This window comes from Paramormyrops kingsleyae, unplaced genomic scaffold (genome assembly GCF_048594095.1).
Source record: "Paramormyrops kingsleyae isolate MSU_618 unplaced genomic scaffold, PKINGS_0.4 ups400, whole genome shotgun sequence".
Classification (NCBI taxonomy): Eukaryota; Metazoa; Chordata; class Actinopteri; order Osteoglossiformes; family Mormyridae; genus Paramormyrops; species Paramormyrops kingsleyae.
This window is the reverse complement of record NW_027326337.1, coordinates 1-11,351: the sequence shown is the minus strand read 5'-3', so window position 1 is coordinate 11,351 and position 11,351 is coordinate 1. Positions and strand designations below refer to the sequence as shown.

The 11,351-nt window shown below is 41.9% G+C and overlaps 1 protein-coding gene across 3 annotated transcripts; it reads right to left on the bottom strand.

Annotated features, from left to right (window-relative positions):
- Positions 1-2,199: 2,199 nt before the first annotated feature.
- LOC140587597 (uncharacterized) lies at positions 2,200-9,949 on the bottom strand. Of its 3 annotated transcripts, none has more exons than XM_072708851.1 (4): positions 9,615-9,949; positions 7,191-7,988; positions 4,767-5,564; positions 2,314-3,122 (listed from the first exon to the last, which is right to left on the bottom strand). In XM_072708851.1, exons 2-3 carry the CDS (start codon positions 7,201-7,203, stop codon positions 4,789-4,791), a joined length of 789 nt encoding a protein of 262 aa, XP_072564952.1. In that variant the 5' UTR covers positions 7,204-7,988; positions 9,615-9,949; the 3' UTR covers positions 2,314-3,122; positions 4,767-4,788. The 3 variants fall into 3 exon arrangements, with proteins under 3 accessions (XP_072564951.1, XP_072564952.1, XP_072564950.1); XM_072708849.1 differs by lacking the exon at positions 9,615-9,949 and adding an exon at positions 8,586-8,830 and having other exon boundaries at positions 2,319-3,122; XM_072708850.1 differs by lacking the exons at positions 4,767-5,564; positions 7,191-7,988; positions 9,615-9,949 and adding an exon at positions 3,720-4,720 and having other exon boundaries at positions 2,200-3,122.
- Between the last annotated feature and the right edge of the window lie 1,402 nt (positions 9,950-11,351).

Here is an 11,351-nt window from a genome sequence, read left to right as displayed (position 1 = left end):
TAGGACAGCTGGCCAACGTATCTGTGTGCTTCCACTGACTGGCACCCTGACATATATAGTGATGGATTCGAAATCTCATCGAGTAACAGTCCTTTATCTCAACTATCTGCACCGTTTTGCCAAGAGCGAGAGTTTGCGCATCCAGAAAGTTTAACCGTTTTTGTTTTATTTCAAACTGCCTTCATTGACCGGAAACCGTAAATATTTTAAACTCTGCGCTAAGACACATTCGCATGGCGTTAGTTTTACCGATTCTGACGGGATAAGAAACGTGCGCAATTTCTCAAAATTACCACACAGTGGAGAATTAATGCCGGCAGGATCTTACTGTCTACAAAGCAAGTTCAATGCAAGTATAACCTTCACAAGTAAGACGAAGCATGGCGGCGGAAAAGAACAACATTTTTATTTTACAATTACTTCAAAATTAGGAACAAAAATACGACCAAAAATTCTTTAGTTTGACATGTGATCAAAATACAGAGTAAACTAATACATGATAGCATGCATGCAAAAGATCAACGGCAGAACAGGGACTTTTAACGTTGTCTGCATTAAAAAGGAATTAACCATCCCTCTCAATATAAAATTGGGATAATTTATTTCTCTTCAGAGGCCTCCATAGAATAGTGCATCCATCCCCTCACTCATGTGTATAGAGACGTATCCTAAGGCTCTGTCAGCAACATTCAGATCAACAACAGCATCAACAATTTCACAGCCAGTTTTAAAACTTGCTAAAACGCACAGTGATTGCAGAAAATGATAAACAAATTAGGTAATATTAATTAAATTATTAAATTGTGCAGATTAATAGTCAGAAAAGGTTATTGAATTTTACATTAAGATAAATGAGAACTATACGTGATTACTAATTATTGTTAACTAATTTACTGTATGAATTTCTCCCCCTCGTTGTTAAAAATCATTATATGTCAGGGTGCCAGTCAATGGAAGCACACAGACACGTTGGCCAGCTGTCCTATTCAACTACTTTTTGGTCATTTATTAAGTAACTGACTTAGGACTGGACGATATGGCAAAAAATTATATCACGATATATTTCTTAATTAGTACCCCCCGATCAAGATCCCCCCAAATAGAAAAAAATAATTCGAACCATGATCTCACGAGTCGTTATGATTTTGACGAGAGAGATTGCTGCTTCCCCTCCCGCAATCGCGCAGCTCATTTCGCTCTGCCCTGCCTACTGAGAAACGGACTCATTTGCATAGTAACAGTGATTGGATGTTTAGCTGGGGGGAGGGTGAGTGGGGGATCTCTGCCGAGTGCAGTGTGAGCCCGCGCACAAACAGAAAGAGCGAACAAGAAGTGAAACTTATCATCTCGTTTGTGCCTTTTTCAGTGGATTTTTCAGCTACTGTAGTAAATCTTGTCCATATTCAGTTTGTGGGTAATTATTATTTTCTTCCTCAACTTCTAAAAGTTTGATTTAAGGGGGCAGGACGTTTGCTTAAGGGGGCGTTGCCCCAGCGTAGAGCCGGCCCCGACATACATATTGGCTAACAAAAGGCATCTGCACCAACTAACAGCAGAAATTTACTAGTATACAATAAAAACCACCGTCGTTTCTCGATACAAACCTTTAATTATATTCTCCAAAATTGAAAACACAAAGATCGCTCACAAAAAACCTGCGGGGTGTACTGTAGTTCGTTTTTACAAAAAGCTAACCAGTGTCAAAATTAAATTCACGAGTCATTTCGCTCTGACACAGCTCTGATAAGTATCATACATGCGGTTACTATGGTTTCTAAAATGCTTTGTTGCTTTTGCCTTTAACAGTCTGCTTGAAAACAAATGCTTCAATATTATTTATGCTGTCTAAAAAAGTTTTACCTGGATCGCGTTTCACAGCTGCGTTGTTTAGCAAATTACCCTGCGAATGCGATTTGAATACGCGCTGTTTAGCACTTGTGATACATTTTTAAAAGCCGGCGAATCGTCACGGGGATCGAGATAACCAATGTTAAGTGCCGAATTTGGCGGTTCCACTTCAAAAACGTCAACTTAATAGGGTTGGCGAGTTAACCGAGGACGAGATAAGTGGGTTCGACTGTGTGTGTGTGTATATATATATATATATATACGAATATATATGAATATATATATACACGAATATATATGAATATATATATATTCAAATGTATATCGAAATATAGGAAATGTGTTTAAAAATCGTATCACCGTTATTGAAAAAAATTCTATGGCGATATATATTGATATCGAATTATTGTCCAGCCCTAAACTGACTAATATTTTCCTGCGGGATCTTCTAATTATGTTGAAATAAAAATGTAACTTACAGCGTAAAAACATGGAATCCAGTCAGAAGCGCATGGCCCTCTTGTGCGGTGGAGAACTTGAGCCGCTGGTGTCGTCGGGCTCGGCCTTGCGCTTCCTCTGACTGGTGCCAGCGGGCCTCTGAGGAGGCCTCTCCTCCTGCCTCATGCCCCATGTTCGCAGAGAACTGCTCACATGCACGGAGACATGCACGGACATGACAACGGTGTGGTCATCACCATAGTCCGTAATGCCCCAGAGTCCCTCGGGGATGCTGAGCTCATCCAGCTTCCATAGGTAGTTGCGGCCTTCGATCTCAAGCTGCTGCCACGTGCTGTTAGGGCCCACAGGGATCCAGAAGGTGGAGCTGGAGGGCTCAGCATTTTCTGGCTCAATCTGACTTCCAGGTTGAGTGTCAGAAGCCACAGATAAGGATGGACATGAGGGCTCATCTTCACCCCGGGCCAAGGGGAGAGCCTCAGGAAGCCCATTAGCATCCTCAGTCGTGGATGCTGGAGCTGCAGGGGAAGCCTCCCTTCTAGAGCTGGGTGATGGCAGCTCCTGTCCGTAATGGTCATCCTCCTCAGCTGGTGATTCTCCATCCCCATGCTGGACACCAGTCTCTGTACCATGATGTACCACTTGCAGCCGTGCAGTTGCTACGTGCAATAGGCTGGGATCCAACTCCTCCCCAGTGAGCCGCCAATAAAATGAAGGGACACTGAGGGCCAGAGACTGCAAGTTCTCCATGGTCAGTGGGCTCCTCTCGAAGTTCACGACCAGAATGGAGATGAACTTGTCCTCCACAAACTCATGAACTGGGACAAAATGGAACACAGAGAGATATATAAGAACATGACAATAACTGGATAAATACTCTACTACAAAATCAGTTTAAAATGAGTCCATGGGCTTCAGATTGTCAGATAAATGAAATAATGTGAATTACCGATAAAGCTAAGAAAGCTAAACCGGAACACAACATCCATGCATACGCTTACTCTCACACATATCCAAATGAATAAATATTAAATGAAACACATTTAGTCCTGCACTTTTGTCACTAACAGTGATCTTGCTTTTCATTTTCTTATTATTTAAACAAGATGAGCAAGAATGGGAGACAGAAGGGGAGTATAACGAACGGCATTTCCTTTCACATCGTTACAATTTCTCATTTTAAAACTCTGCTTCCAATGTATCCGTTTGCAGTTCAAAATACATTTGTTTCTGTAGATAAAAGTTGAATTATTCAACAGGTCGGTTATTTTACCTCGAAAACCAAAGGTGTTACTTATCAGCTTTACCTCAAGACTAACAAGCATTAGGCCAATGCAGACTTGGCCGTTCATTTCGTCTGTCACATACCGGGAGCTACAACTTTATTATCATTTAATCACTATAATCATTAATACCTTCTGGATCCATGTTCTCCACGTTTAAGGAGTGATGGATTCGAAATCTCATCGAGTAACAGTCCTTTATCTCAACTATCTGCACCATTTTGCCAAGAGCGAGAGTTTGCGCATCCAGAAAGTTTAACCGTTTTTGTTTTATTTCAAACTGCCTTCATTGACCGGAAACCGTAAATATTTTAAACTCTGCGCTAAGACACATTCGCATGGCGTTAGTTTTACCGATTCTGACGGGATAAGAAACGTGCGCAATTTCTCAAAATTACCACACAGTGGAGAATTAATGCCGGCAGGATCTTACTGTCTACAAAACAAGTTCAATGCAAGTATAACCTTCACAAGTAAGACGAAGCATGGCGGCGGAAAAGAACAACATTTTTATTTTACAATTACTTCAAAATTAGGAACAAAAATACGACCAAAAATTCTTTAGTTTGACATGTGATCAAAATACAGAGTAAACTAATACATGATAGCATGCATGCAAAAGATCAACGGCAGAACAGGGACTTTTAACGTTTTCTGCATTAAAAAGGAATTAACCATCCCTCTCAATATAAAATTGGGATAATTTTTTTCTCTTCAGAGGCCTCCATAGAATAGTGCATCCATCCCCTCACTCATGTGTATAGAGACGTATCCTAAGGCTCTGTCAGCAACATTCAGATCAACAACAGCATCAACAATTTCACAGCTAGTTTTAAAACTTGCTTAAACGCACAGTGATTGCAGAAAATGATAAACAAATTAGGTAATATTAATTAAATTATTAAATTGTGCAGATTAATAGTCAGAAAAGGTTATTGAATTTTACATTATGATAAATGAGAACTATACTTGATTACTAATTATTGTTAACTAATTTACTGTATGAATTTTTCCCCCTCGTTGTTAAAAATCATTATATGTCAGGGTGCCAGTCAGTGGAAGCACACAGACACGTTGGCCAGCTGTCCTATTCAACTACTTTTTGGTCATTTATTAAGTAACTGACTAATATTTTCCTGCGGGATCTTCTAATAATGTTGAAATAAAAATGTAACTTACAGCGTAAAAACATGGAATCCAGTCAGAAGCGCATGGGCCTCTTGTGCGGTGGAGGAGAACTTGAGCCGCTGGTGTCGTCGGGCTCGGCCTTGCGCTTCCTCTGACTGGTGCCAGCGGGCCTCTGAGGAGGCCTCTGCTCCTGCCTCACGCCCCATGTTCGCAGAGAACTGCTCACATGCACGGAGACATGCACGGACATGACCACGGTGTGGTCATCACCGTAGTCCGTAATGCCCCAGAGTCCCTCGGGGATGCTGAGCTCATCCAGCTTCCGCAGGTAGTTGCGGCCTTCGATCTCAAGCTGCTGCCATGTGCTGTTAGGGCCCACAGGGATCCAGAAGGTGGAGCTGGAGGGCTCAGCATGTTCTGGCTCAATCTGACTTCCAGGTTGAGTGTCAGAAGCCACAGATAAGGATGGAGATGAGGGCTCATCTTCACCCCAGGCCAAGGGGAGAGCCTCAGGAAGTCCATTAGCATCCTCAGTCGTGGATGCTGGAGCTGCAGGGGAAGCCTCCCTTCTAGAGCTGGGTGATGGCAGCTCCTGTCCGTAATGGTCATCCTCCTCAGCTGGTGATTCTCCATCCCCATGCTGGACACCAGTCTCTGTACCATGATGTACCACTTGCAGCCGTGCAGTTGCTACGTGCAATAGGCTGGGATCCAACTCCTCCCCAGTGAGCCGCCAATAAAATGAAGGGACACTGAGGGCGAGAGACTGCAAGTTCTCCATGGTCAGTGGGCTCCTCTCGAAGTTCACGACCAGAATGGAGATGAACTTGTCCTCCACAAACTCATGAACTGGGACAAAATGGAACACAGAGAGATATATAAGAACATGACAATAACTGGATAAATACTCTACTACAAAATCAGTTTAAAATGAGTCCATGGGCTTCAGATTGTCAGATAAATTAAATAATGTGAATTACCGATAAAGCTAAGAAAGCTAAACCAGAAGACAAGATCCATGCATACGCTTACTCTCACACATATCCAAATGAATAAATATTAAATGAAACACATTTAGTCCTGCACTTTTGTCACTAACAGTGATCTTGCTTTTCATTTTCTTATTATTTAAACAAGATGAGCAAGAATGGGAGACAGAAGGGGAGTATAACGAATGGCATTTCCTATCACATCGTTACATTTTCTCATTTTAAAACTCTGCTTCCAATGTATCCGTTTGCAGTTCAAAATACATTCGTTTCTGTAGATAAAAGTTGAATTTTTCAACAGGTCGGTTATTTTACCTCGAAAACCAAAGGTGTTACTTATCAGCTTTACCTCAAGACTAACAAGCATTAGGCCAATGCAGACTTGGCCGTTCATTTCGTCTGTCACATACCGGGAGCTACAACTTTATTATCATTTAATCACTATAATCATTAATACCTTCTGGATCCATGTTCTCCACGTTTAAGGAGTGATGGATTCGAAATCTCATCGAGTAACAGTCCTTTATCTCAACTATCTGCACCATTTTGCCAAGAGCGAGAGTTTGCGCATCCAGAAAGTTTAACCGTTTTTGTTTTATTTCAAACTGCCTTCATTGACCGGAAACCGTAAATATTTTAAACTCTGCGCTAAGACACATTCGCATGGCGTTAGTTTTACCGATTCTGACGGGATAAGAAACGTGCGCAATTTCTCAAAATTACCACACAGTGGAGAATTAATGCCGGCAGGATCTTACTGTCTACAAAGAACCTTCACAAGTAAGACGAAGCATGGCGGCGGAAAAGAACAACATTTTTATTTTACAATTACTTCAAAATTAGGAACAAAAATACGACCAAAAATTCTTTAGTTTGACATGTGATCAAAATACAGAGTAAACTAATACATGATAGCATGCATGCAAAAGATCAACGGCAGAACAGGGACTTTTAACGTTTTCTGCATTAAAAAGGAATTAACCATCCCTCTCAATATAAAATTGGGATAATTTTTTTCTCTTCAGAGGCCTCCATAGAATAGTGCATCCATCCCCTCACTCATGTGTATAGAGACGTATCCTAAGGCTCTGTCAGCAACATTCAGATCAACAACAGCATCAACAATTTCACAGCTAGTTTTAAAACTTGCTTAAACGCACAGTGATTGCAGAAAATGATAAACAAATTAGGTAATATTAATTAAATTATTAAATTGTGCAGATTAATAGTCAGAAAAGGTTATTGAATTTTACATTATGATAAATGAGAACTATACTTGATTACTAATTATTGTTAACTAATTTACTGTATGAATTTTTCCCCCTCGTTGTTAAAAATCATTATATGTCAGGGTGCCAGTCAGTGGAAGCACACAGACACGTTGGCCAGCTGTCCTATTCAACTACTTTTTGGTCATTTATTAAGTAACTGACTAATATTTTCCTGCGGGATCTTCTAATAATGTTGAAATAAAAATGTAACTTACAGCGTAAAAACATGGAATCCAGTCAGAAGCGCATGGGCCTCTTGTGCGGTGGAGGAGAACTTGAGCCGCTGGTGTCGTCGGGCTCGGCCTTGCGCTTCCTCTGACTGGTGCCAGCGGGCCTCTGAGGAGGCCTCTGCTCCTGCCTCACGCCCCATGTTCGCAGAGAACTGCTCACATGCACGGAGACATGCACGGACATGACCACGGTGTGGTCATCACCGTAGTCCGTAATGCCCCAGAGTCCCTCGGGGATGCTGAGCTCATCCAGCTTCCGCAGGTAGTTGCGGCCTTCGATCTCAAGCTGCTGCCATGTGCTGTTAGGGCCCACAGGGATCCAGAAGGTGGAGCTGGAGGGCTCAGCATGTTCTGGCTCAATCTGACTTCCAGGTTGAGTGTCAGAAGCCACAGATAAGGATGGAGATGAGGGCTCATCTTCACCCCAGGCCAAGGGGAGAGCCTCAGGAAGTCCATTAGCATCCTCAGTCGTGGATGCTGGAGCTGCAGGGGAAGCCTCCCTTCTAGAGCTGGGTGATGGCAGCTCCTGTCCGTAATGGTCATCCTCCTCAGCTGGTGATTCTCCATCCCCATGCTGGACACCAGTCTCTGTACCATGATGTACCACTTGCAGCCGTGCAGTTGCTACGTGCAATAGGCTGGGATCCAACTCCTCCCCAGTGAGCCGCCAATAAAATGAAGGGACACTGAGGGCGAGAGACTGCAAGTTCTCCATGGTCAGTGGGCTCCTCTCGAAGTTCACGACCAGAATGGAGATGAACTTGTCCTCCACAAACTCATGAACTGGGACAAAATGGAACACAGAGAGATATATAAGAACATGACAATAACTGGATAAATACTCTACTACAAAATCAGTTTAAAATGAGTCCATGGGCTTCAGATTGTCAGATAAATTAAATAATGTGAATTACCGATAAAGCTAAGAAAGCTAAACCAGAAGACAAGATCCATGCATACGCTTACTCTCACACATATCCAAATGAATAAATATTAAATGAAACACATTTAGTCCTGCACTTTTGTCACTAACAGTGATCTTGCTTTTCATTTTCTTATTATTTAAACAAGATGAGCAAGAATGGGAGACAGAAGGGGAGTATAACGAATGGCATTTCCTATCACATCGTTACATTTTCTCATTTTAAAACTCTGCTTCCAATGTATCCGTTTGCAGTTCAAAATACATTCGTTTCTGTAGATAAAAGTTGAATTTTTCAACAGGTCGGTTATTTTACCTCGAAAACCAAAGGTGTTACTTATCAGCTTTACCTCAAGACTAACAAGCATTAGGCCAATGCAGACTTGGCCGTTCATTTCGTCTGTCACATACCGGGAGCTACAACTTTATTATCATTTAATCACTATAATCATTAATACCTTCTGGATCCATGTTCTCCACGTTTAAGGAGTGATGGATTCGAAATCTCATCGAGTAACAGTCCTTTATCTCAACTATCTGCACCATTTTGCCAAGAGCGAGAGTTTGCGCATCCAGAAAGTTTAACCGTTTTTGTTTTATTTCAAACTGCCTTCATTGACCGGAAACCGTAAATATTTTAAACTCTGCGCTAAGACACATTCGCATGGCGTTAGTTTTACCGATTCTGACGGGATAAGAAACGTGCGCAATTTCTCAAAATTACCACACAGTGGAGAATTAATGCCGGCAGGATCTTACTGTCTACAAAGAACCTTCACAAGTAAGACGAAGCATGGCGGCGGAAAAGAACAACATTTTTATTTTACAATTACTTCAAAATTAGGAACAAAAATACGACCAAAAATTCTTTAGTTTGACATGTGATCAAAATACAGAGTAAACTAATACATGATAGCATGCATGCAAAAGATCAACGGCAGAACAGGGACTTTTAACGTTTTCTGCATTAAAAAGGAATTAACCATCCCTCTCAATATAAAATTGGGATAATTTTTTTCTCTTCAGAGGCCTCCATAGAATAGTGCATCCATCCCCTCACTCATGTGTATAGAGACGTATCCTAAGGCTCTGTCAGCAACATTCAGATCAACAACAGCATCAACAATTTCACAGCTAGTTTTAAAACTTGCTTAAACGCACAGTGATTGCAGAAAATGATAAACAAATTAGGTAATATTAATTAAATTATTAAATTGTGCAGATTAATAGTCAGAAAAGGTTATTGAATTTTACATTATGATAAATGAGAACTATACTTGATTACTAATTATTGTTAACTAATTTACTGTATGAATTTTTCCCCCTCGTTGTTAAAAATCATTATATGTCAGGGTGCCAGTCAGTGGAAGCACACAGACACGTTGGCCAGCTGTCCTATTCAACTACTTTTTGGTCATTTATTAAGTAACTGACTAATATTTTCCTGCGGGATCTTCTAATAATGTTGAAATAAAAATGTAACTTACAGCGTAAAAACATGGAATCCAGTCAGAAGCGCATGGGCCTCTTGTGCGGTGGAGGAGAACTTGAGCCGCTGGTGTCGTCGGGCTCGGCCTTGCGCTTCCTCTGACTGGTGCCAGCGGGCCTCTGAGGAGGCCTCTGCTCCTGCCTCACGCCCCATGTTCGCAGAGAACTGCTCACATGCACGGAGACATGCACGGACATGACCACGGTGTGGTCATCACCGTAGTCCGTAATGCCCCAGAGTCCCTCGGGGATGCTGAGCTCATCCAGCTTCCGCAGGTAGTTGCGGCCTTCGATCTCAAGCTGCTGCCATGTGCTGTTAGGGCCCACAGGGATCCAGAAGTGGAGCTGGAGGGCTCAGCATGTTCTGGCTCAATCTGACTTCCAGGTTGAGTGTCAGAAGCCACAGATAAGGATGGAGATGAGGGCTCATCTTCACCCCAGGCCAAGGGGAGAGACTCAGGAAGTCCATTAGCAACCTCAGTGTGGATGCTGGAGCTGCAGGGGAAGCCTCCCTTCTAGAGCTGGGTGATGGCAGCTCCTGTCCGTAATGGTCATCCTCCTCAGCTGGTGATTCTCCATCCCCATGCAGGACACCAGTCTCTGTACCATGATGTACCACTTGCAGCCGTGCAGTTGCTACGTGCAATAGGCTGGGATCCAACTCCTCCCCAGTGAGCCGCCAATAAAATGAAGGGACACTGAGGGCGAGAGACTGCAAGTTCTCCATGGTCAGTGGGCTCCTCTCGAAGTTCACGACCAGAATGGAGATGAACTTGTCCTCCACAAACTCATGAACTGGGACAAAATGGAACACAGAGAGATATATAAGAACATGACAATAACTGGATAAATACTCTACTACAAAATCAGTTTAAAATGAGTCCATGGGCTTCAGATTGTCAGATAAATTAAATAATGTGAATTACCGATAAAGCTAAGAAAGCTAAACCAGAAGACAAGATCCATGCATACGCTTACTCTCACACATATCCAAATGAATAATATTAATGAACACATTTAGTCCTGCACTTTTGTCACTAACAGTGATCTTGCTTTTCATTTCTTATTATTTAAACAAGATGAGCAAGAATGGGAGACAGAAGGGGAGTATAACGAATGGCATTTCCTATCACATCGTTACATTTTCCATTTTAAAACTCTGCTTCCATGTATCCGTTTGCAGTTCAAAATACATTCGTTTCTGTAGATAAAAGTTGAATTTTTCAACAGGTCGGTTATTTTACCTCGAAAACCAAATGTGTTACTTATCAGCTTTACCTCAAGACTAACAAGCACTTAGGCCAATGCAGACTTGGCCGTTCATTTCGTCTGTCACATACCGGGAGCTACAACTTTATTATCATTTAATCACTAATCATTAATACCTTCTGGATCCATGTTCTCCACGTTTAAGGAGTGATGGATTCGAAATCTCCATCGAGTAACAGTCCTTATCTCAACTATCTGCACCATTTTGCCAAGAGCGAGAGTTTGCGCATCCAGAAAGTTTAAACCGTTTTTGTTTTATTTCAAACTGCCTTCATTGACCGGAAACCCGTAAATATTTTAAACTCTGCGCTAAGACACATTCGCATGGCGTTAGTTTTACCGATTCTGACGGGATAAGAAACGTGCGCAATTTCTCAAAATTACCACACAGTGGAGAATTAATGCCGGCAGGATCTTACTGTCTACAAAGAACCTTCACAAGTAAAGACGAAGCATGGCGGCGGAAA